The 23069-nt window shown below is 34.8% G+C and overlaps 8 protein-coding genes across 14 annotated transcripts; 4 read left to right on the top strand and 4 right to left on the bottom strand.

Moving 5' to 3' along the window:
- Positions 1 to 20: 20 nt before the first annotated feature.
- On the top strand, positions 21 to 1150 carry Apc10 (anaphase-promoting complex subunit 10). Its single transcript, XM_070669527.1, has 3 exons — positions 21 to 234; positions 351 to 603; positions 676 to 1150. The coding sequence occupies exons 1-3, from the start codon at positions 210 to 212 to the stop codon at positions 965 to 967; spliced, it is 570 nt and encodes a 189-aa protein (XP_070525628.1). The 5' UTR covers positions 21 to 209; the 3' UTR covers positions 968 to 1150.
- On the top strand, positions 697 to 8830 carry LOC139110009 (uncharacterized). The gene is made up of 17 exons (XM_070669498.1): positions 697 to 817; positions 1221 to 1450; positions 1518 to 1649; positions 3211 to 3368; positions 3458 to 4423; positions 4512 to 4917; positions 4989 to 5443; positions 5515 to 5663; positions 5743 to 5990; positions 6048 to 6296; positions 6373 to 6555; positions 6636 to 6796; positions 6864 to 7113; positions 7177 to 7420; positions 7505 to 7878; positions 7957 to 8265; positions 8344 to 8830. The coding sequence occupies exons 2-17, from the start codon at positions 1327 to 1329 to the stop codon at positions 8703 to 8705; spliced, it is 4770 nt and encodes a 1589-aa protein (XP_070525599.1). The 5' UTR covers positions 697 to 817; positions 1221 to 1326; the 3' UTR covers positions 8706 to 8830.
- Positions 1671 to 3074, bottom strand: LOC139110022 (RWD domain-containing protein 2A). The gene is made up of 3 exons (XM_070669526.1): positions 2597 to 3074; positions 2058 to 2510; positions 1671 to 1980 (listed from the first exon to the last, which is right to left on the bottom strand). Exons 1-3 carry the CDS (start codon positions 2789 to 2791, stop codon positions 1747 to 1749), a joined length of 882 nt encoding a protein of 293 aa, XP_070525627.1. The 5' UTR covers positions 2792 to 3074; the 3' UTR covers positions 1671 to 1746.
- Positions 7689 to 10805, bottom strand: LOC139110019 (testis-specific serine/threonine-protein kinase 3). 2 transcript variants are annotated; one of them, XR_011546931.1, is made up of 4 exons: positions 10513 to 10805; positions 10134 to 10437; positions 9083 to 10036; positions 7689 to 9018 (listed from the first exon to the last, which is right to left on the bottom strand). XR_011546931.1 is itself a non-coding variant. In XM_070669517.1 (3 exons), exons 1-3 carry the CDS (start codon positions 10606 to 10608, stop codon positions 9309 to 9311), a joined length of 1128 nt encoding a protein of 375 aa, XP_070525618.1. In that variant the 5' UTR covers positions 10609 to 10805; the 3' UTR covers positions 7689 to 9308. The 2 variants fall into 2 exon arrangements, 1 of the variants encoding a protein (XP_070525618.1); XM_070669517.1 differs by having other exon boundaries at positions 7689 to 10036.
- A 151-nt stretch (positions 10806 to 10956) lies between these two features.
- Hat1 (histone acetyltransferase 1) lies at positions 10957 to 13084 on the bottom strand. Its single transcript, XM_070669515.1, has 7 exons — positions 12927 to 13084; positions 12618 to 12852; positions 12220 to 12479; positions 11982 to 12138; positions 11688 to 11902; positions 11467 to 11618; positions 10957 to 11388 (listed from the first exon to the last, which is right to left on the bottom strand). Exons 2-7 carry the CDS (start codon positions 12764 to 12766, stop codon positions 11083 to 11085), a joined length of 1239 nt encoding a protein of 412 aa, XP_070525616.1. The 5' UTR covers positions 12767 to 12852; positions 12927 to 13084; the 3' UTR covers positions 10957 to 11082.
- A 75-nt stretch (positions 13085 to 13159) lies between these two features.
- Positions 13160 to 17870, top strand: Tous (testes of unusual size). The gene is made up of 5 exons (XM_070669501.1): positions 13160 to 13523; positions 13741 to 14076; positions 14249 to 15758; positions 15838 to 16011; positions 16102 to 17870. The coding sequence occupies exons 2-5, from the start codon at positions 13877 to 13879 to the stop codon at positions 17707 to 17709; spliced, it is 3492 nt and encodes a 1163-aa protein (XP_070525602.1). The 5' UTR covers positions 13160 to 13523; positions 13741 to 13876; the 3' UTR covers positions 17710 to 17870.
- On the bottom strand, positions 17854 to 19747 carry LOC139110021 (very-long-chain enoyl-CoA reductase). Its single transcript, XM_070669525.1, has 5 exons — positions 19609 to 19747; positions 19458 to 19505; positions 19010 to 19320; positions 18517 to 18926; positions 17854 to 18441 (listed from the first exon to the last, which is right to left on the bottom strand). Exons 1-5 carry the CDS (start codon positions 19612 to 19614, stop codon positions 18314 to 18316), a joined length of 903 nt encoding a protein of 300 aa, XP_070525626.1. The 5' UTR covers positions 19615 to 19747; the 3' UTR covers positions 17854 to 18313.
- A 70-nt stretch (positions 19748 to 19817) lies between these two features.
- On the top strand, positions 19818 to 23041 carry LOC139110020 (aprataxin and PNK-like factor). Of its 6 annotated transcripts, XM_070669519.1 has the most exons (8): positions 19976 to 20136; positions 20462 to 20552; positions 20969 to 21052; positions 21243 to 21317; positions 21492 to 21668; positions 21741 to 21946; positions 22036 to 22347; positions 22451 to 23041. In XM_070669519.1, the coding sequence occupies exons 4-8, from the start codon at positions 21303 to 21305 to the stop codon at positions 22776 to 22778; spliced, it is 1038 nt and encodes a 345-aa protein (XP_070525620.1). In that variant the 5' UTR covers positions 19976 to 20136; positions 20462 to 20552; positions 20969 to 21052; positions 21243 to 21302; the 3' UTR covers positions 22779 to 23041. The 6 variants fall into 6 exon arrangements, with proteins under 6 accessions (XP_070525622.1, XP_070525620.1, XP_070525619.1 ...); XM_070669521.1 differs by lacking the exons at positions 19976 to 20136; positions 20462 to 20552 and adding an exon at positions 19818 to 19959; XM_070669518.1 differs by lacking the exon at positions 20462 to 20552 and having other exon boundaries at positions 19983 to 20136.
- The last annotated feature ends 28 nt before the right edge of the window (positions 23042 to 23069 follow it).

Raw genomic sequence — 23069 nt, 5'->3', positions numbered from 1 at the left:
TGATCGAGATGCATGTTCAATTCAGTTATAATAATTGTCGAAACTGTCGAAACAAGAGCTTCATGGAAAATTCGAAATTAACATTCTAATATGTGATAATGTATCCCGGAACTGAAGTGTTATCTTGTACAATATTCCAGCTAATGTTAGAAAGACGTTAGATAACGGAGCTGCATTGAAACAACAATTTGAGAAAGTCTAACCTAATTATGAGCAACAAAACTAATAATAATGGTCAGTATACTGTAGTTTTTTTAATAATAAATAATTTTTCATTAGACCGCTTCAGTCAATTTGCAAGCGATAAATTATAATTTTCACGTTTCACATATAAACGATATTGTCGACAGGAGAGATAGATCCCGTGCAGGAACAGCTGACGGGCCGAGTACGGGAGGTTGGGAACTATGCTATCTGGAGTTTATCCAGCTGCAAGCCGGGATTCGGCGTGGACCAGCTTCGTGACGATATCACGGAGACGTATTGGCAATCAGATGGACAGCTACCACACCTAGTGAACATACAATTTAAGAGGAAAACAACTATTCGCGATATATGCATCTACACGGATTATAAGCTCGATGAGAGCTACACGCCTAATAGGTAGAGATATTTGTTATTGCTTGAGAATCGTGTCGTTTAACCTTTAATATATACGTTGCGGATAATTCACAGGATAAGCATTCGAGCTGGGACCAATTTCAATGACTTGCAAGAGGTAGAAGTGATGGATTTGAATGAACCAAGCGGTTGGATAGTAATTCCTATTAAAAATATTAACGATCGGCCTATTAGGACGTTTATGATTCAAATAGCGGTAATTAGCAATCATCAAAATGGCAGAGACACTCATATGAGGCAGATTAAGATTCACAGTCCTGCACAAGACATTCTTGGCCCACCAGCGACTTATATTCCCGGGCAATTTCTCACCAATGAATTTTTACGTTATGCCACGATTAGATAAGATTTGTAAATTAAACTCTTTGAGCAGATATACATATTTATGGATATAAAAAATAAAATGTTAGTATTATCAGTATTTAATTTAATTCAGCATATTTATAAACTTTTATCTTTAATAATTTAATTTGCTTAATTAATTTTGTTATTTATTTGCTACGAATAAATTAAAAAATATAAATGTAAATTTTTGAAACTGTAAATGTTCACATATATTGAGATTTATATCGGCATTTATGTGTACTTGTTACGAACAGGAATCCGGAAAAGTAAGAACTATATACACAGAAAAACTGTAAACACACTATTATTGGATGACGAACTCGTGGTGCGAATCAGTCGTGATCAGTACTTTGTACGAATATGTTACGAAAATTCTTAATTTTCATCTTAATATGTGTGGCACGGAGCGAATATTCTTATTTAAAAGAAGACGTTTATTCAATACTTGATCGAACAAAAGATTATTTCAAAAATCTCAATGACGGTAAAATATTATTTATTCTGTACTTGAATATAAAATTTATCGTTCTTATTTATGAAATAATTTTTAGCACATGGTGTATTAAATAGTGAGACGTCGAATAATATTAACAACGAAATTGCAAAATATATGAGCGACACTAAAGAGGTTCTTCGGAAGAGCACCCGTCAAAAGAGAAGTTCTCAGAATGAATCTAATAGAGGTGAGTAATAAATTCCACATGTAAATTTGTATAAAAATTTTTTGAGATTTACCGAAAGACACGATATATATTTGACGTTATTATTTGTGTATAACTATCAATCTGAAAGTTTGCTGAATTTTCCTTCTATTCCGAAAAGTTCTTTGAATGCGTGCTGGCAATCGTGATCGGTTAAATATTTGAGAAGTTGACCCATATCGTTGTGACGCTCAGTAGTCGGAAACGTGACTTCTTGAAAGTCCAAAAATTTACGCATTTTATCTACATCGTTGCAGTCTTCCTCTTTCTCCATTAATTTTATTAATATTTTATGCCAGTTCATAATTTTAATCTGTAAAAATATTCTATTAGCGTAAAATATTTTTAAATTAAATATTACGATACGGAATAAATTATAATAAATTTTACTTTCTGCCAGCAGTAGTCACAATCTTCCAGACTTCCTTCCATGCAAATTATTCCTGGTTTGCCAGCTAAGCAAAATCCTGTGATGGAGTTTACTTTCGCCAGATTGGCCACATCCCGTCGTTTAAATTTGCTGTATATGTGATGACTATATATCCAATATCTGGAAAAAATTACCGGAGCCTGAGCGCCCGTGTCGCTCTTATTCGCGTCACCCGTGTGTTTACCCGCTTGATTACACGTGGAAGCTTTAAAATAAGTCTCGGCATTGTCTTGCAACCACGATATCAATGTATAAATGCAAGGATCTCCCAGTTCTTGAGCCTTGACGACGGCAATAAGTTCCTTGTTCAGCAGGCATTGCTGCGTTCTGTCCAAGCAAGACCCTCTGGCATAAATTTCGGGCTGCTGCTTCGGGTAATTAGTTGGCAAGTTCACAAGTAATTCAATATTTTCCTATAACACAAGCAACATATTAATGACGCAACATCTATCAAGAAAAAATTAAAGATATCTTTTGTTATAAATAAATGCTATATTACACCGTTCAGCGGGATTGAGATAGAGTACTCCAGCCATCGTGGTAGATCCCGGTCTTGACGCTCAATGTACTCGTTAATATCAGCCAAAACCCCATAGTCCGCCACAACTAACTCGGTCGGATAGACGGACTGCAGTGCCTGGAGCTCGTTTACTTGCGCAATCAAATTCTCCGTCATCTCCTCTGAAGCTGACATACTTCAAACGATTATACATATGACGGATTAATCCGTGCTTTGCTGTACTTAATTTTCGACAACAGTCCAGCCGATTGATTAGAGATAACGATGCAAAATGTTGGTGTATATCAGCGAAACGTTAAGGTTACCGTGGGTTATCGAGAGATCAGCTGATATACTGACATTACCTATAGAAAGCTCTTATCACCTTCCACATGGCTGCATTGCAAAATTGAAACACGAATAGCGTGTACTTTAAATAATATTTAAATATCTGTAAATATTAATAATATTAAAAAAAAATTTTATTAGTTAAAATTTTTATTTTTGTATAATCTAAAAAAAAATTAGATATTAATACTCTGAAAATATATTTAAAAATCAATTTTACGAATATCTGCGTTTGATTTTAATTTTAAATTTTAATTTGTTCACAGGTATAAATGTGCTACAAAGTTTTGAATTCGGAAAGACCTTGTCATTTAATAAATCGAATTTTCAAGATATTGCTTTCTTCTCCATACAAAATGAAGATCAATTGCTCTGGTTTGCAGCTGCCCTTAATTCGTCAAACGTTTTACTTTATCAATTAATTGTACGTTGATTATAATTATGTTTATTACTTTTTATTTTATGTCAGACGTAAAGTATCACTTTCTGTAAAACTGTAAAATTTTTTTTTAGGAGAGTAAAGTTTATCTAGTCGGAATGTATCCACAGCCCGGTGGAAAACGGATAATTGTAAATAATTACAGCACTAGTACGCTTATAGTCGTACAGAAAGATACCGATGGAATCATCATTTTACATATGAATAAAAACAAAAAGGGAGAATACATATTACAGTTCAAGCAAGAATTTGAAATTCCTGAAGTGATACATATGACTATGTGGCTCGGAATGAATCAACTGTACCTCGGAATCGCATCGAAAACAAGAATATTAATTTACGTCTGGCTTGGAGAGAACTTCGATAAAATTGACACATTGCTTTATGGTGCAAGACAAATTTTGCCCTTTCAGAACAAGAGTTCAATGCACATTGTAGTTGTAGGAATGTTTACAAAGATACTTCGGTTTTCTATGCGATTTAACAGATTCGTAGAAATACAGAAGTTACATTACGTTAACGACGTTGCTTCGTTTTATTTCAAAGATGGTCGTTTTGAAGAACGCTTTTTAGTTCTGGCAAATAATGAGTCCACAATCGTGTACAAGGAAATGTACAACCGCTTTGTTCCGTTTCAAAGACTCGCTCCAACGAAGTATATTTATTCCCTGAGAATGGGAAACACCGTCATCCTTTTCTTGTTGGATCAGGATACTTCTGGATTAAAATCCGTGATAATAAATCAGTACAACGGCTGGAGATTTTTGGAATTGCATACGAAATTATTAAACATTCAACAAATTCGTTTAATGCACTTCTATAATGAAGATGTGCTTTTGGTGCAGAATCAGGATGCAGAATGGATATTTTTGAAACCCATTTGGACCGTAAAAAAAACGTGGAAATCCCTGCAGGACGAAATAACCGCTTGGTGTTTCGAAACAAAGCAAAAGGCGTCTCAAAGAACTATAATAAAAATTCCAGATTTAAAGAGCCCCATAATTTCAAACGCACACATCGATAAAATTTACGTACAAAATGTAAAATATTATTTTTTATTCTTTATTAATTTAAATAAAAAATATAATTTAATTTTTATTGATTAAAATCTGAATTTACTGTTTCCAGATAAACAATCAAAGCGCAGAAGAATTAATCCGTTTGACGAAGCTATACAACAGTACAGTTGCCAAATTAAATCAGATGCGCAAATTCTTAAAACAAAGTACAGAAAATATTGAAAATTCTAAGTATCCAACTCTGGATGGCAAAAAGATCACAGTCAAATGTAAAACAAATTGTCATATTCACCGTATAAGTACGAGCGGCGGAATTAAACCTATTAAATACGTAAAACCAGAATCCAATCAAATCGAGTTGCCTAATTTAAAAGTAAAGACAATTAATAACTGGAAATGTCCTGTTCCTAATTATAAAATAGATGACATATTTGTTAAAGAATCTGTTAACGGGATACTGATGGAAGACCTAAAAGAAAGAACTTTGAAAGTTACAGGAGATCAAGTAATTTCAGGTAATTTAACGCACTATATAGTCTATTTTTTCGTTAAATTTGATATATTATATTTGATGTATGGTTTTCAGGTAATCACGTTTTCACCGACTTGCATGCGACAAATGTCTCGATTCCATTGAATATTGCAACGGATAATACTAATGCAACGTTATATATGACAAACGTAAAAGTTAAAGATTTAAATGTAACCACAGGCTCACTCTTGTTGCCATTAAATAGTTCTTCCACTACTGTAATGAGTGGTTCGATAACTGCTGCGAAAGTAAGATTTACAGGACTTGTCGACATTGTAACAGGCAAAATAACAGGCAAAGGAGGCGAAAAAATGAAGTCTTTGAAAGAAATTCTCACACCATTGACAGTGGATGGTGACCGCTTTTTGCAGAATGTGACGTTTAGTAACATTGCCGAAGCTAAAGATATTGTGAGTCCTCGCGGGCTGTCGATGAAACAATTGTTAGAGAACAGCATACCGTTGGATTCTAATGTGCCGATACATTTAATATTATCCAGCAATAAAACGGTAATTATTTAAAATTTTATCTGTGTGTGTATATGTAACGATTTCGAATTTATTTTACACGTTTTTTTAAGGAATGGAGTAATGTGACTCTGCGAAACTTTGACACTGCGAATTTTGTAACGAAGAATTCTGCTGAAACCATCGTTATTTCTGGTGCAAAATATACGAATAACAGTATTGTTTTATCGGAAGCTGCTTACGAAAGACTCCCCATTCCAAAGTATACAAATTTCTTTACTTTATAAAACATATAAATTATATTCTAAATTATATATATACACATATATAATTATTTGTAGATTAACGATTCCGTTGTGTGCTAAGGAAGCTATCATCCCGGAAATTACGACTTCTTTAATAAAAATGGGCGACATATATGTAAAAAATTTAAATGTTTCACATGTTCATGGAGCTCGTAATTTAAATACGACCATCTTCGATTCAGTATCAGCTTTACAGAACATTGATTTTTCAAAGAAACTATTTACAGGACGAGTCTTTGTGAAAAACATGACAGCATCAAAAATTAAGGGACTAAATTTAAAAGGTAAAATTAATTTAAACTGATCTAAGTCTTCACACTACTTATAATGTATATATGTAGATTTAAAAATTGTAATGAGTAAGTGGATGGGCAACAACTGTATCAGAGGACCAGTAAATATTAAAAATTTCGTCGTTAACGATCTCAAAGAGCCAGCCTATTTTAATCTTTCTTTACCCAGAAGAGTAAAGAATGTTGTTATAAAAGGAGATAGCAAAATTGGAAAAATTAATAACATAGATATACGATCTTTCATAAAAAATGTACTAAAAGTGAACGATTCAATATCTCTAGAACACGTAACATTTGGTAAGTTTAATATGCAATATTTTTTATTAGTTAAAATAATATAAAAATTTAATCTGTAATTTTTATTTTTGTGCAGCTCATGGTTTCACGTCAAACAATGTACATGCTACCCGTTCATCGTTAAATCTTTCACATTTAGATTCGCCTCTCAATTTAGGCTCAAAAAGAATTTCTACAACTTTAAGTGCAGATGCGATAAGCTTCCCCCAAACCTTTGGTTACGTCGCGAATGATGCACCAGCGACATTTATTATAAATGGTACGTACACAGTATTAAAATCTACTAGTTACATTGTATGATAAAAAATTTTAAATAATCTATAAATATTTCTATTTCAGGCTCAGTCAAATTTTTACAGGAACCAGTTATACAAAATATAAACAATATAAGTCTGAAACAATTATTTAAAAATGTGTGGATGGCAAATCAGAACATTGTTTTAACTAATAGCAATATAAATTTTGAGAACATAACTTTTGAAAAAAATATTCTCGTAATGGTAATAACATTGATAAAAAAGATTTATCTACATAAAAAACAATGACTTAATTTTATTGTTCTTTCAGAACTTTAATAATTCATTAAATTTAAAAATGTGGCTGGATATGAAGCATAAACTTTTAAGCAAAACAGAATTACAGCATATTACTGTAGTTTCGTCGTTTAAAAATATTGAAGCACCTAATATTAAGGCAGCGAATAATTCAATTCTCCAGTCTTCAGACTCGAACTTTAATAATTTGCTAGCTAATTCCTTGATGAGAAATACAACACAAATTATAAACGCTTCATGGCATTTTAAAGAATTGCACATAGGTAAGGCAATTTTAATAGAAAACAGTAATATTAAAATATTAATTATTTTTTAATTTAATTTAGATAATATGAATTGGGATGGTAAATTCAATGGCATCGATTTAAACACTGATATTGTTAGACGTGATGCAGAACAGAATAACGTCACTGGAGAAAAAACGATATTAGGATTGAGAACTAAAAATCTCCGGGCATTTAATATAAACTTTGGAAACTTTACTAAACACGCTGTGACTCAAAACTGTCAGAAATCGTATATAATTAAAGGTCATAAAATCTTTAACAACGTTACTTTGAACAATTTAAGGTAACTTGATTAATGTTTCTTCCAAAACGATATTCTTATTAAATATCACGAAAAATTTAAATTGTTAATTTGGTTTTTTTTTAGTATTAGCGAGGATACCATTATGGGCCGTAATATTGATGACGCATTACTAAAGTTCGGAAATCAAACGCTATCTGGAATTAAAACGATACAAGGTCCATTTAATGCACCGTCTCTCATTATTGATGGCACGGTGAATGATGTAAATCTAAAGGAGTTAATAAATAGTCAAATAAAAAAACATAAAACTATACAGACGATAGAAAGTGAAAAAGATTTCAGAAATACTTTTGAAGTTTACGGAAATATCACAATCGATGGGCTCTACAATAGTACAAATTTAACAAATATCAATAATCAAAGTAAAATTAATATCGTTTTCAATAGAATGAGGGACGTCGTAAAATTAACAGACGACATAACAACTGCATTACAAAGTAAGTTATATTTAAATTATTAACTGAGGTATTAATAATATCGATTAAATAAAATATTAATAATTGTTTTATACACAGATCGTGCCATTTACGTGAGTAAATTTGAAATGGTGGATGAGAATGCATTCCAAATCACTTCAAATATATCTAACGAACAAAATGTAAAGTACATGAATCTTAACAGTACTTGCCTGTGCGAGTCAGAAAATATTTTCAGATTTTGCACAGATATGGAATTATTAAATGTTATCACCGGTGCAAATGTTACTATGTTTATGACGAAGAAATTGCTACTGCTGGACGATACTATGTTTTTAGTATTAGTGTCAAAAGACTTCATTTCGATTTATTCATATATCGACATGGAACATTTTGATCAGATAGCAGGTAAATTAAAAAAAAAATATATTATTTATAAATGTACTAATAATGAAGATTGTAATGTTACGAATTAATGTTTGACAGGATTATATGTGCCTAATATATTTGAAGTATCAATGGAACCGATTGATAATGCATTGTGGATTTTTTTACGATTGTCTGAAGAAACATTAATATTGCGTTATCATCCGTGGAACGAACTCGAACACTACGTTTTACCCGGTTCTAATTCATTTGTAATTAGTAAAACACCGAATGATCAACATTTGTTAATACGATCTGACGGCATGTGGGATCTCAAAGGACTTTTCCGTCCTGAACACATTTTTAAAATGCCTTTGGAAGGACAAATAGAAACCTTCGCTCTCGGTGCGGATTACTACGTCAAAACGACAGCAAAAAACAATAAAATAAATGTTTTAAAAGCACGATATGTGGGTATCTAACACGCATAAAGTATTCCTAATTAATCTTATGGCAAGTTATAGAAAGTATGTAAAAATATATACATACATATATTTATTATTTTGCACTAGTTTAAAATAAAAAAAAAAAAAAAAGATAAAAAAAAGTGTGAGCACGTATATTAATTGTATTAATGTTAACATTACTGAAAAAAAAAATATATATATATTAAACTGCAATACAAATTATTTTCAGTTTATTGTCACAAATGTTAGGAAAGTGAATGTTACAGAAATTTAAAAGACCTATTTTTTTAACTTAGAATTTGACTATCGTTATTGTGGAAACTGTTGCCTAGAAAAAGAATTATAAAATTTAATATTATTTATAATATGTAATTAATTTTAGTGATACATACTTTTGCAGCGTCTTTGAGGACTGATATTTTTTCCGCTTCATCCGTTTCGTATTTGTCAATCTCTTGCGTCATCTGAATTTTGTGCCGTCTCTGAAAATCGGTCACTCATAATATTTTGGGATCACTTGCGTATGCATGGTTTCTCTAATATTATAGATTTGATTTATGCAATATAAAGAAAATTAACGTATTCAACGACAAATATATATTGCAAAAATTATTTTGACTACTCTCGCAATTGAATGTGCGACAAGACACGCGTATACGCTAAGTTGATGACCAGCAGCGTTCTACGCATCATTAACATGATGTACGATGGAAACGAAGTTAAGAAGCTCTTGGATGAATAAAGAATGCTCAGAAGCAACGATTGTACTGTTGGGCTCGTCGCCCGTACCGGTTCCCTTCTCGCAAACTTCTCGAATTTCTTGCGCTCCTCGATCGCATTATTTAACGCAGTCTGCTCCGCTGGCGTGAGCACCAGAAGACGTGAATCCATGGCGATCCAGTCATTTTGCATGATTTGGTTTAAACGCCAGCGTTTAGACACGTCCGGTTCAAGCAGATTGTTCACGAACTTCTTTACGTGATCGGTCAGACTGTCCCTTACTTTGCTGCGAAATTTCCATTTACGTGTTATCTGTAGTTCGTACAGACGCTTTATATTGTCTTCATCGAACGGCATGGACTTGTTCAATAATATGTAGAGTATTACGCCTAATGACCATATATCGGATATCTTTGGATTGTACGGATAACCACGAAGAATCTCTGGTGCTACATAGGACAGCGAGCCGCAATATGTGTCACTCAGAACACGCTTGCCACGGTTATCAATCGTGCGGCGAGCGAAACCAAAATCTGTCAGTTTAACGTTGTAATTCGATGTGAGAAGAACATTTTCACATTTAATATCGCGATGCACTATCTCCATCTCATGTAAATACTGGAGACCTGAAAAATGAATATGCACTAAGAAAAGCATCCATTTATTATGAACAAATAAGCAAAAATATGTTAAATTTGCACCGTTTCTTAAAAATTACCACACCTAAAGCAAGCTGCCGAAACCACACTCGAGCTTGATTTTCTTCCACTGCACCATTCTTCAATATAAATTCAAATAGATCGCCGTTCTCCGCAAAGCGCATAAATATAAAATATTTAGTGCGCTTCTGGAGAATACTGTGAACATGTACGATGTGTGGATGATTTAGCTTTACCAAAATATCTAATTCTCTCGGCAGGAATTTCTGGACGAAGTCTTCTGGTGCATTTGCAGTATCAATAACTTTACAGGCCAAAGTAGTATTTTTCTCGGATTCATGTTCTGGTTTATACTCGGCTAAGTACACCTGCAATAATAAAAAACAATTAATAATAAAGAATTTAAGAAACTAATTAAAGTTTTTTTTAATTAAGATACAGACTTTTGCATAACAGCCTTCACCGAGCTTTCGCACTAGCTTATAACCTCGGGTTAACAGTGTGGTCTCCTCGGACGACGTTTGGCTCAGGTACGACATGAGATTCGTGAGACGACAGACGGCATTCTACTCGTTGTGTTACCATAATTTGTAATTAGCCGTTCTCACTTTGCTTGACGTTTAGATACGGATTATATCGTGAATACAGATAATTCAATGACGTAGAATTCCCATTTGTGTATTCGACAAAGCAAATTGTTAACACCGTGACCACTGTTCTATTTCTTTGTTGTTGACGAATATTCAATGTACATACTAAAAATTTTGAATCCGCAATGGCAATTATTTAATCATCTTGACGAAACGCAAGATGACACGAGCACGAGCTAAACACGGCTGTGCCTATTAAAGTGACAAATCGAAAAAACAATTGAACACCATAAGAAATAGAAAAGCAAGACAAATTTAATGAATGCAGATGTGTCTGTACACAAATATAAAACGTTGAAAATTATCGACATATCTTTTCACAGCTTAAAAAAGTTCTTAATACATATTCATTCACAGACCATTTCACAATTCGGAAGCGTACTCCAATCGGTTAATGACTATCTTGTACTCTTCTTCCAAAAGTCGGTACTCCTTATCTAATATTTCTTTACGTTGTTCGTCTGATGGTAGTCCATTACCGTTCGTGCATGTACTTTTCTCCGCAGATTTCTTTAGCGCACGTTCTATTTTCAGCTCTTCATTCTGTTTCCTTTTAAACGGTATGTTCAATCTTTTCTTCACATCTATTCTGTACGCCCGATATTCTTCTGCATCCGCGATATTTGTCGCCTGCAATCGCAGGATTTCATACACTATGCGGGCCTGTTTCTGTAAATAAAATATTAATATAACAAAATAAAAATAAAAAAGATTAACAAAACTACCAAGTAAATCTTTATAAAATACCTTGTTTATTTTTAATTTATTCCTAGCCTCAACGACCATTTCATTATCGAAACCTTGCTTCAAACGCTTTGGCGCAAAACTGGGCAATGTGCTACAGTTTAAAGCATCTACGTAATTTCGTAAACGTTGAAATACCTCGGACGGACTTTCCACTGTAAATACAGGCTCGTTAAAATGCTGTTTATCAACTCGCGATGTTTTTGCCGAATGTTTTCTATTACCTGTTATATCCTTTACTTCACGCCTTCCAATGTATTCCCGATAAATTGCTTGCAACAAATGCTTGCCAAGACCTATCCTTCGAAACGGTGGTAAAATTAAAAATTGCGCAATGCGTGGTCGAATGTGTTGCGGATAAGCATAATATCGGTACACAGTGGCGAAACCAATCGTCGCATAGCGAATAGTACCCATAGGTGTTGTATACTTTTCAAATCTATCTCAAAAAAATAATTATTTAATAAAAAAAATTTTTTATATGCAATCGTTATCCATTTAGCGTCGCTTTTACTTACAAATTAAAATACTGCCACTGCTCATCATCAAGATCAATGAAGAGAGCAGCATCTATGTACCAAAGGAGAAATGTTTGAATTCTTTCGTGATATTCCTTATATCCTTTGTAATTCATATCTGCCTTGTAAACTACAAATTGTCTTGTCCTGCCTTCATCTATGTAAAAAGAAATATATATATATATATATTAAATTTATTATAGTTTTAACGGCATAAAAATTAAAAAATATTAGATACCATCTATCGAAAAAGAATGTATCAATTCGCCATATGGTGTAAATGTATCATCCTTGGCAAGTGCCTTTGTAAAGTTAGCTAAGCTGTGATGAACATCAGGGGCAAGTTTTGGAACAATCTTTGATAATACTTCATCAGGCTCAACTCCATCATGCTGCATATTTACTTTCTCTGTATATTTCATTCCCAAGTAGGTTTCCAAGCAACCTGCTGCATAGAACAAGTGTATTTCCAAGTCCAGATAACCAAATATTATCTCCCTATAAAAAAATAATAAGAATAAAAAAAATATGTAGATATATATTTATATAAATTAAAATATACATATTTTTAAATAATGTTTTATGTATAATTATGAAAAGCATGGTTTTTAATAAATTAATATTACAATAACAAACCTGTCGCCAAACACCTGATAGGTCATCTCCGGCTTGAAAACAGCCTCTTCCGAGTGCAAGTCGTCGAGGTTGCGAATTAATCTAAGCTCCAACGCCTCGTTGCTGTCCGCCACGAGCTTCTTCAGACGTGCCGTCATCGAGTCCTCCATTTCCTCGAGAAAGATATTCAGCAGGACAACGAGATGCGGATCGTTAAATTATCCAGACTATTTTCTACCCCTGACAAAAACTCGACCTTGGAAATAGAAATTATAGGTTAGAATGTCGCGAGGAAGCGACGTCGAGCCTTCCACGAGAAAGGTCAACTACCTGGACGTCGATGTGGCCCACTAGATTAATCGGTTGAAGTCTTCTACATTAATTCTCGCCGGCCGAAAAATTTGGCGCCAAAACACGGCGGTTTTAAGTAAAGTGATCGCTGAACGGCCTGCTCCGACGACTTCCTGTTGCTTCTTTAATCATCGACTAAGCACTATGAAAGACTGTCAGCCCCATGGAAGTTTTTGCATTTAATTATTCATGCAAGTAATAATCACTGCAGAAATTTCGCATTAATATATTATCGCGTGATTATGCAACTTATTTATAAATAAATTATATTTTTTATTTATGAATTTTATTTAGTTAAAAGGGTTACAAGTTTATGTTAACAGTCGGTGATGTCAGCACTCTAGAATTACTCCATTTTTGTATTCACGAAATTTTGCTCCTGGTTGGCTCTCTACAACACAATCTCGCGTTTTAATTCGTGGATATTGTATAGAAACGCGTGAATATTTATTTAATATATTTATTTAATTATTATCGCCGCTTTTTCACAACGCAGATTGGTCCTTTATTAGAGGAATAATTAATTTATACGATTTTATTACGGCGAAATTTATTACGTATGCGACACGATATTACGTATGAGATTTAAATTTCCACAATTATCTTAAAGAAAAAAATTAATTAATTTAATTAACTAATATCCAAACACAATTCACGCGCGCGTAGCGCGCGTTCTGTTATTTCTAATTATATAAAAAATAATCACTTAGATAAAAATTTATCACCTTGCGTTTTACATATAGCACATAATGTTACCTAGGAGATGTAAACAATTTTATTACCTAATTCACAGGAAAGGAGAATGCTTAGTATTGAACGTTTAAAGAGCATAAAAGAAGAGAAAAGTAATCATGGAAAATGCGGTGGAAGAAATCGTTTTATATGAATAAGAGATAGTATTGCTGAATCTTCGTAAAAAGCTCTTAAGGATGGCCGTTTCTCTGCAAACACGAGTTTTTTACGGCCTGAAAACAGACATCTGCGGTAATGCACATTATATCACAGACGCCGAGATTTTATATCCGGTGGGCAATGCTCTGGCGATACACAATGTTCTTCAGAATCAGCAGAAATTGATACGTTTGCCCGATAAGTATCACGCAAACGTCATATGCGTCTCGCTTAACAAGTGAGCAAATTTAATAATTACGCATTGAGTAATATTATAAAAAAAATTTATTTCCGCGATAAAATAAACATTAATTAAAAGTAGACCGTCACGTTTTGAATTTTAATAAGGAGGGATATTTTAATTATTAAAATTTTTATAATTTATAATTCTAATTAATCTTTAATTGCAGGAAATATGTTGCTTTATCCGAAATAGCAGACAAACCTACCATATCTATCTACGACATCAACACTTTGAAACGTAGGAAATTACTCGGGATACCTTTTGAAGCTCCGGGAGTGACTAAGTTTACATGCCTAGATTTTACTTTTGATAGTAAATATATAGTGGCGATAACCGGCGAACCTGATCAAACCATGCTTTTCTACAACTGGGAAAAGGGCAAAGTCGAGTCGATATATAAATTGAGCAACTTACAAAATCCGCTGGCAATCGCCAAGGTGTTGGCCTGCAATCCTACGGATACAACGGTGGTGGCAGTCGGCGGTCCTTATACCTTCAAATTTCTTACTGTTTCCGAGACGGTATGGCGTCCATACGGTTTTTCAAAAGCAGAAAATCTTCTCGTCTGCTCAATGGCCTGGCTCGACGGCGACAGATTGTTGGTGGGCACCAAAGACGGCCGCGTACTCTATCTAGAGAATGGCGATCTTAAAAACATGTACAGAATATTCGACACAGTGTCGATGAATTTCAGGATCCGTGAGGAATACGTTATGCCTAACGCAGCCAGCTCGCAGATAACGCTGGATGCCGGTGATGAAGCTTGGCAACAAGATGTGGATTGCTTGATTGCGTTTCCACGTGGATTCGCTTATGCGCACGGTGCGGGGACTGTAGTGCTTTTTGAGAAAGAAGGAAAGCACAAGTACACGAAGAGGAATGTCTACGTGATTCCACAGCGCGTGGCGAGGGATGACGATCCGCGTCTTTACAGGATCAACACGATCAATATAAATCCTAGCTTCGATCGACTGATTATCACCGCCGGCTGGTCCCAGCTGTATTATGCGGCGTTGTGGGGTCCAGATTTGCAGATGGACCCGGAACCGCAGAAATTGACGGTCATGGGCGAGCCGTTACATCACGGTCCCATTAGCGGTCTAGTTACGTGCGCGTGGAAGCCGATTTTTATGACATGCGGCGAGTTCGACCGTAGCGTTCGACTGTGGGATTTCGAGACTGAAAGCCTCATCATGCTAAAGCAATATGACCAAGATGTATCTAGCATCGCGTTGCATCCGATGGGTCTGTTTTGTCTGATCGGTTTCACCGACAAACTGCGCTTCATGAGTATTCTGATCGACGACTTGCTACCAATGCACGAAATCGCCATCCGAAATTGCAGAACGGTTCGCTTCAGTTACAACGGTCATTTATTTGCTGCGGTCAACGGTAACATCGTGCAGGTGTATACTACCATCGGCTTCTACAATTCTTTTGTCCTTAAGGGACACACCGGGAAAGTAAAGGCCCTTCTTTGGTCGCAGACGGATCTGAAAATGTTAAGCATGGGTGAGGAAGGTGCTATATACGAATGGAATATGACCACCGGTGAAAGATCTGGCGAATTTATCTGGAGGGGCGTCGCCCTTGGCGACATTGCACTTTCCTCGGACGCGTCTTTCGTCTACTGTATTGCTCATGACGATTATATACGTGAAATCAAAGAAAACACGGTACAATTTTAATATATTTTTTTACTTTAAAAATCAAATAATTATTTTTAGAACTTAATAATCTTTTGTTTTTTATTAGATTGCACGAGAGTTTCGATTACCCGACATAGAAATGCAGCAAATAATAATAGGAAAAAATGATTTAACGTTGTTTATAACTTCCCCTGGTGGTATCATCACCTCATTAAAATGTCCGCTTCAAACTCCAGTAGAATCAGTCAATTTCCATATACATTGTGTCGATATCATGCAGGTATTTCTCTAAATATATTCACAATAAATAATTTAATTAAGACATATATGATTTAATTAGGATATAAATTTAATTTAATTATTTTCTTAGATTGCGCTCTCTTACAATGAAAATTGCCTGCTTTCGGTTGCGAAGGACGGTAGTTTGTGCATTTGGAAGCTGTATTCTTTCGATGGAAAGCCCTTAAAGACGACCCGAGATTTGCCATATACAAACGAAGTATTAATTGGTAAAGGTGATTTAGAAGAAAAGATACACACCATCAGAAATTTGATGGTGAGATTGAGAGAGATGGAAACCGAACACGCGTATAAGTTACGTCAGATCGACGTTCAACATAATGATAAATTACGGGACGTGCATCAAGGCTACTGCGAGGCCATTAGAGAACTTCGGGATAAGATCGAGACGCTTCAAGAAGAACATATAAATGAGATTAATAATATGAATGTGGAAATCGTCAAGATGAAGGCGAATCACGAAGAAGTAATGCAAGAAATGGAAAATAATTACGAGATTAAGTTAATTACAGAATACGACAAGTACCGAGCGTTCGAAGAATTTACTAATACCATGCGAAAGAATTACGAGAAGCAACTGAAAGATCTTGCAAAATGTGACGCGGAGGAGCTGCAAAGAACTGTGACGAAGTACGAAGCCCTGCTTCACGAGAAGAAAGTGCAATTAGAAGAAGTTTCCGACGAGATGACGCATAAAGAACGCGTTCACGAGCGTCTGATGGCACAGATAGAGGATGATACGGATCGTGAGATTCTCGAAATACGTACGAAGTATGAAAATCTCTTGTACGAGGAGAAACAGATCAATTTAAAGTTAAAAGGAGAAGCCGGAGTGATGCGAAACAAATTCACGATCAGCCAGAGAGACGTGGATGATTTGAAGAGGCAAGTACATCGAGTGCAAGGCGAATACGCACAATTTTATGAAAATATACAGGATCTCGAGAAACAGATAAGAGATTTGAAGAAAGAGGTCACTGAAAGGGATACCATCATTCAAAGCAAAGAGCAACAGATACACGATATAAAGCGAACGAACCAGGAATTGGAGAAGTACAAATTCGTGTTGAATCATAAAATTGAGGAATTGAAAAGTCAAATGGAGAAGAGGGATCAAGAGATACAGGAGGAGAAGGGTAATATTCGAGATATGGAGGAGAGGGTCACGAATCTTCACAAAACCAATGAAAATTTGGAACTGCAGCTACGCGAAGAACGAGAAAAATTGCACAGCGTACGCCAAGAACTCGATCGCGAATCACAAAAAAATAAGAGATGTCAACAACTGTTGCGAAAAATTCGCATCGACATTGTTGACGCTTCGGGACTTATACAAGAACCAAATGCTCTGAAAACGGCGGTGACCAATTTATATCATAAATACAGCGGGGACGACGAATTTCTACGTAGTCATAAAGCGGATGTCGATGCAATGGGCGAATTCGTAAAACAGAAAGATAATTTGGAGAAGACTATCGCATCTTTAAAGAAGCAGATATTTCAGGATAAGTCGGTAGGTGATAAAGATTTAGAAATGGTGGAAAAAAACAACATGCTTATAGTGGAATTAAATGCACTGAAAGAAGAGTTAAAAACAGCACAAGAACAAATTCTGTATATGGAAAGTTTAATGCAGATGGATGTGCAATCTAAGGAAGAGAGAAAGATCTTCGAATAAGCGTATCATTAATACAAGGATGTCGAGGAAAAATATACGAAACAAATTCAAGAATATTAACAAATTAATTTAGCGTTAAAGAAATATATCAAACGATTATTAAGCAAAATTCCTTACGAAGAGATGGAAGGAGAAAGACATCGCTTGAGTAAATTTAATATTTAATTTTTTTTTAAGATATAAGTATCGTAAAGTTTTAACGCTACATTAATATTCAGCACATTTTTTTATACATAGTAAAAATAATTTTGTATATGTTTCTTCTATATTGTAATTGTACATGTAAATATGTAAATACTTGTTTAATAATTTTATATATATAAGAATATATCATTACAGAAAGAAAGAAACCCTGTCCAACAAAATATATACAAAAATAAAAAATTAGAACTAAGATGTGTATATCTTTTTTGTTCTGTTATAAATTTTATTAGAAATTAACGCTATTATTTGTCACGTATTCACGACCTGCTGCGACTGTTAATTATATATCCATTAATTAATCTGGACATTTTTCTTAAAAATAAGACCAATAACAAAAAAAAACAAAATTAACATATTACCGTGACTTTACCGATATTATTTTATAAATAAATGTATTTACTTAGAGAATAAATGGAATGATGGCTTTGCGGTTTTTCGGATAATACGAAAACTCTTTCTTGTATGCCTTATGCTTGCCTAATGCCCACACAGCCATTTGATATCCACCGGCAAGTGCAAACAGACCAGCTGTAAATTAAATCATTAAATTCGTTATGCATTCAATGTTAAAGGTTAAACGTTTGTGAAATTTTAGTTGCATACCTGGAAGACACGATGTCATTACGGTGAAGCCGATCCAACTGCCTATTTCGTATGTATAATTAGGACAAGAGACAAAATTGAAAAGTTCAGTAAATGGATTGCTGGTCGGCATCGGCACTTTCCTAACTGTAGTACCTGGCGGTCTCAAATTCCTCAGAGCTAAATGAATGCTGAGATTACCCAGTTCACACAGTGCAAACGTTGCTGCTCCAATGTAGAATTGAAAGGAGGAAGGAGCAGTGAATAATGGATGATTTGTGTGATATGCCACATACATAGTAAAAAGCCAGTAATAGGAACAGTTTTTAAATAAATTACGTAATGGCATTGTTGCATGACTAAAACGATGGACAAACACTGTTTCAAACAGACGTTTTGCATAATGTACTGTCCATGCAACTGCTGCCCAACTGAAAAAAAATTGTTTAAGTTATGAAAAAGAAATATAAATGAATATACATTTAATATTGTATAATTAATTAAAGTGACTTACTTAGCTACATAACTAAAATTATTGGTGTTTACATGTCCATAGAACAACCAGGGACGCTGATACAGCCAGAGATACACTACTAGAGGTCCTGCATACTCCACCAGGAACACAGTTTTCCAACCAATCTGTGGGCCAAGATCTTTGTAATATAACTTCCCACCTGCTTTCAATGACAAGGATTTAATCGTCTCTGAGTCAGGTAATGCTTTTCCCTTAGCCTCCACTCTCAAACTTTGCCTCTGAACATACGGTGCTTTCTTTAATTTGTACAACTGCTGCTTCACTTCACCTATCGTAGTGCTTGGATTTACCTGGAATAAAAACACACATCATGAATCAAAGTTCAATCAGAAACCTTTGATCTTTTACAGGAAATAAAATTATCATATTTTATGGTAGAATATTTCGAGATTCTACAATCAAGCGTTTATTAATCGTAGCCACTCACATTCACGTTGGCTATCACTTTCGAGGATCTCGCAGATAGGATTTCGATCTGAAAGAAAGAAAAAAAAAAGGAGTAATTACCTAAATTTATGCAGTCAAAATTATTTTCACGCGGATTCTTTGCGGGATGATAAATTACCGTGATCTCTTACCTCCATTTTCGTGGATAGAATATATTCTCACGTAGAAAATACCGTCTAGCACCGTCGTCCTTTCCGCACCGTGAATTGCACTCTGCGTCGTCGTTCCCGGTCACTCCACCAACCAGTCCAACCACCACCAACTACACAGTACACACAACTACACCGTTCACAGTCAACTTCGTGCGGTGGCGCTACGCAATCAGTTACGTGGTCATCGCGCGGCTACATTTCGACGATTGTCAAGCACTCCGTAAATTCTTTTCGAAAAATTCGATAAACAAGACGTGGCGATAACCCATGTGTCGACAAGGCGTAAAAAAAACTTAACGTCCGGACAAGCTAGACCACGATTTATCGCCGGTTCGTACAAATGGAATTATTCAATCGACGACGATAATCATAGCCGCGAATGCAAAAACGGGTCGGCTTGTTATTTGGACACTCAAAATTTGCATAGTGTATGCATAATTTCGAGTCGCTCGATGACGCAGCTGTTTCACTTAGGCACATAAAAAAAAATCCACAAGAAAAAAAAATGTGAGCAAGTACTCCTCTTCTCCGTTCAAACATATCATTTTGTTTCCGTAACGCGTGGCGTGATCATTATGCAATCGTGTACTTTTTACGATAGATATCGTAGATATGTATCGAATATATATGTATAATTAACAATGACGTGCAGTATATTATTCACAGATATTTAGTATCACTCCGTATATATCTTCCATATATTATCTGGTATCGATATTACGACAGTAACAGATTTTATCGACTTGCGTCATGCTGTCCGAAAAAATAAATGCCTTGGATGATTAAAATATACATTTAGACTTTATAATTATAATTATATTCATTTTCTCAGGTCGATTACTCTCGCGACAGTAATTGTACGTGCAATCAGCTGAGCTGTAAACAGATTCTCGAGGTGCTGATGTCAGTCGAACGTTACCACGGTAAATTAAGCGAATAATTTTCGGTAATATATCTCAAGTAAATGAAATATCATACATAAGTATATTCCTATTTTAAATTCATTCATTTTAAATACTTTCAAGACATACCAAGTTTAATTTAGATCTTTATATTTTGTCTTAAATACAAATATGCAGTTTCTAACCTCTATTCCTTGCAACTCAGTTGATCGCGCGTTCTTTCGCTTGGCTCATTTGACGAAAGTAATAACTTCAAACAAAAAAAGAAAAAGAATCGCGATCAAGCGCGTTCGAAGTTGGCCTGTCACGACGAATCGGTCGAGCTGACGCAGCTTTCTTTTGTCAAACCGATAAATTTACCCGGCTAATAGTCACGAAATGTCTCACGGCGCATTAATCTATTTATTGAAAATTTTATCATGACGAAAAAACTGCAGATAGTACGAGTGGATAACGATTTGGTACAGAAGGCGAATTTGGTGATTGGCAACAACATTATCGGGCGCACTGTCGCAACGGGGGTGAGTTGCTCAATTTTTTGCGAAGAAAAATTTCTATTGAACATACACGAATAATTAAAAATGTCGCAATTTTTCATGACATTTTTACGGAATTTTTTATATTTATTTATTCGATCGAAGCCTAAGACGAGCAACGTACACTGATTATAAAAAATAAGCAAGGTTTAATCAATCCTTATTGTTATTGTAGTGCAAGGACAGCCAGGTGCAGAAACATGCTGTAACCATCAATGTGTCAGTCAATGACGAAATGACGATAACTCCTGTAAGGACTCTCGCTTTTATAACTTTATTTATTGTTCGTATTTTAGCGATAATTTTTTCTTTTTTTTTTATTTATTTTTTTATTTTATAATCTCGATGATAATTCAGTTGACAAAGCATGAAAATGCATGTAAACACTATCAGTTTTCTATAGAAATTTATTTTTCAGTATTAGGTGGCACCATGTTATATGAAATCAGCTGGATTTACACAATGGCAACCTCTTAAATTAGGAATCACTGTGCCAATAAAACCAAATGATATTTGTTCATTGCTGCCTGACAAATGTTGGTTTAAGATTGTCTCAGTAACAGACACAATGGAGAACGGTGACCAAGCGTCTGAGAGAGAGGTATAGCTATTGTTGCCGAGATTTGAAAAGATTTTTGCACAAGTTTTCTTATTGAGGTCTCTTATATTCCAGTTTAATCAGGAGGATGCAAATAATGAAGCTGACAGTATAAGAGTCTGCTTATTGTCCAGTATGGAAGCTCCCGCGTCTCCGCATCAAAGTTTGAATGATATACTTCATGTTAAGACAGCAAATGAACATGAAGATTGTCCGAACAAAGGAGATGGAGAACAAGGAGATGTAGTTACTCCTCCAGTTGCACAGATCGATTCTTCAAGGTTTTATTTTAATCGAGCAGAAATATTTAACAGTAAATTTTCATAAATTTTAGTCACTTTATCTTTTTTTTTTTTTCTTCTCGTTTTAGTTCCCCAGAGGAAAATAATATGCCTGCGACGAGTTCAAAGATGTCGACGGATTCTCAGAATTTGATTGAGCCTTCCGTTAAGCACGAGAATAATAGAAAAAGAAAAGCCAAGAATATAAACTTGATAAATAAAACTGCAACAAATGGGGAATCAGGTAAAAAGATCAAATGGGACTGTATCGCATACTTCAGTAGTCCGGCTCACGCGGTTCCGGATGAGTCACTAGCTGCCACAGCTGATTATCAAGTGAAAGCATCAAATCCCGACAGAGTTCCCAGAGAGAAATGCATGTACGGCCCTCAATGTTATCGGTGAGTGAAATAACGCACGTGCTATTTAGTTTTTTATCCAAACTTTGCTATAATACGATACTTTTGAGCCAAAATATAAATCACTTTTAAACTTGTTTCACAGAAAGAACCATAATCATAAAAACAACTACAGTCATCCGGATGATTCCGATTATGACGGGATCGACGATCGGCAGGAGTGTCCGTACGGAGCCAAATGCTATCGTAAAAATCCACAGCATAAGACGCAGTTCAAACATACAACCGGGCACCGTCGTCGTCGAAGAGCCGGTACCCCGCTGAATCCAGAATTGGTCAATAACGTGTCCGAAACAGACGAATCGTCCGTGGAGGAATCTGTGGATGAATCCGATTACGATCCGTCCGTATATACAGAAAGTTCGGACGATTGCGATGATAAAAGTGAATCTGAAGATGGTACTACCGGCTAAAGATAAAAATCTTTATCCAACTACCGTCTTAAAAAAGATAAAAAATTATATTGGGCATTTTAGAAAATTCCAAAAGAGTTCCTTTCTTTTTTGGAATAAATAAGACTATTATTAAATTAAATATTTTATATATATGATCGATTTTTTTTAAAGACATATAGCTACAACTTATTAAAACTCGCGACGTTAAAAATCAACGGTCAGTATGTACTAAAAAAAAGAAAAGGACTTTTTAAATATTTAATAAATATTACTAGAATACAGATCTATTTAGTTGTGGAATATTTATTT

Source organism: Cardiocondyla obscurior, linkage group LG19, assembly GCF_019399895.1.
Source record: "Cardiocondyla obscurior isolate alpha-2009 linkage group LG19, Cobs3.1, whole genome shotgun sequence".
NCBI lineage: Eukaryota > Metazoa > Arthropoda > Insecta > Hymenoptera > Formicidae > Cardiocondyla > Cardiocondyla obscurior.
This window is presented reverse-complemented; position numbering and strand designations above follow the sequence as displayed.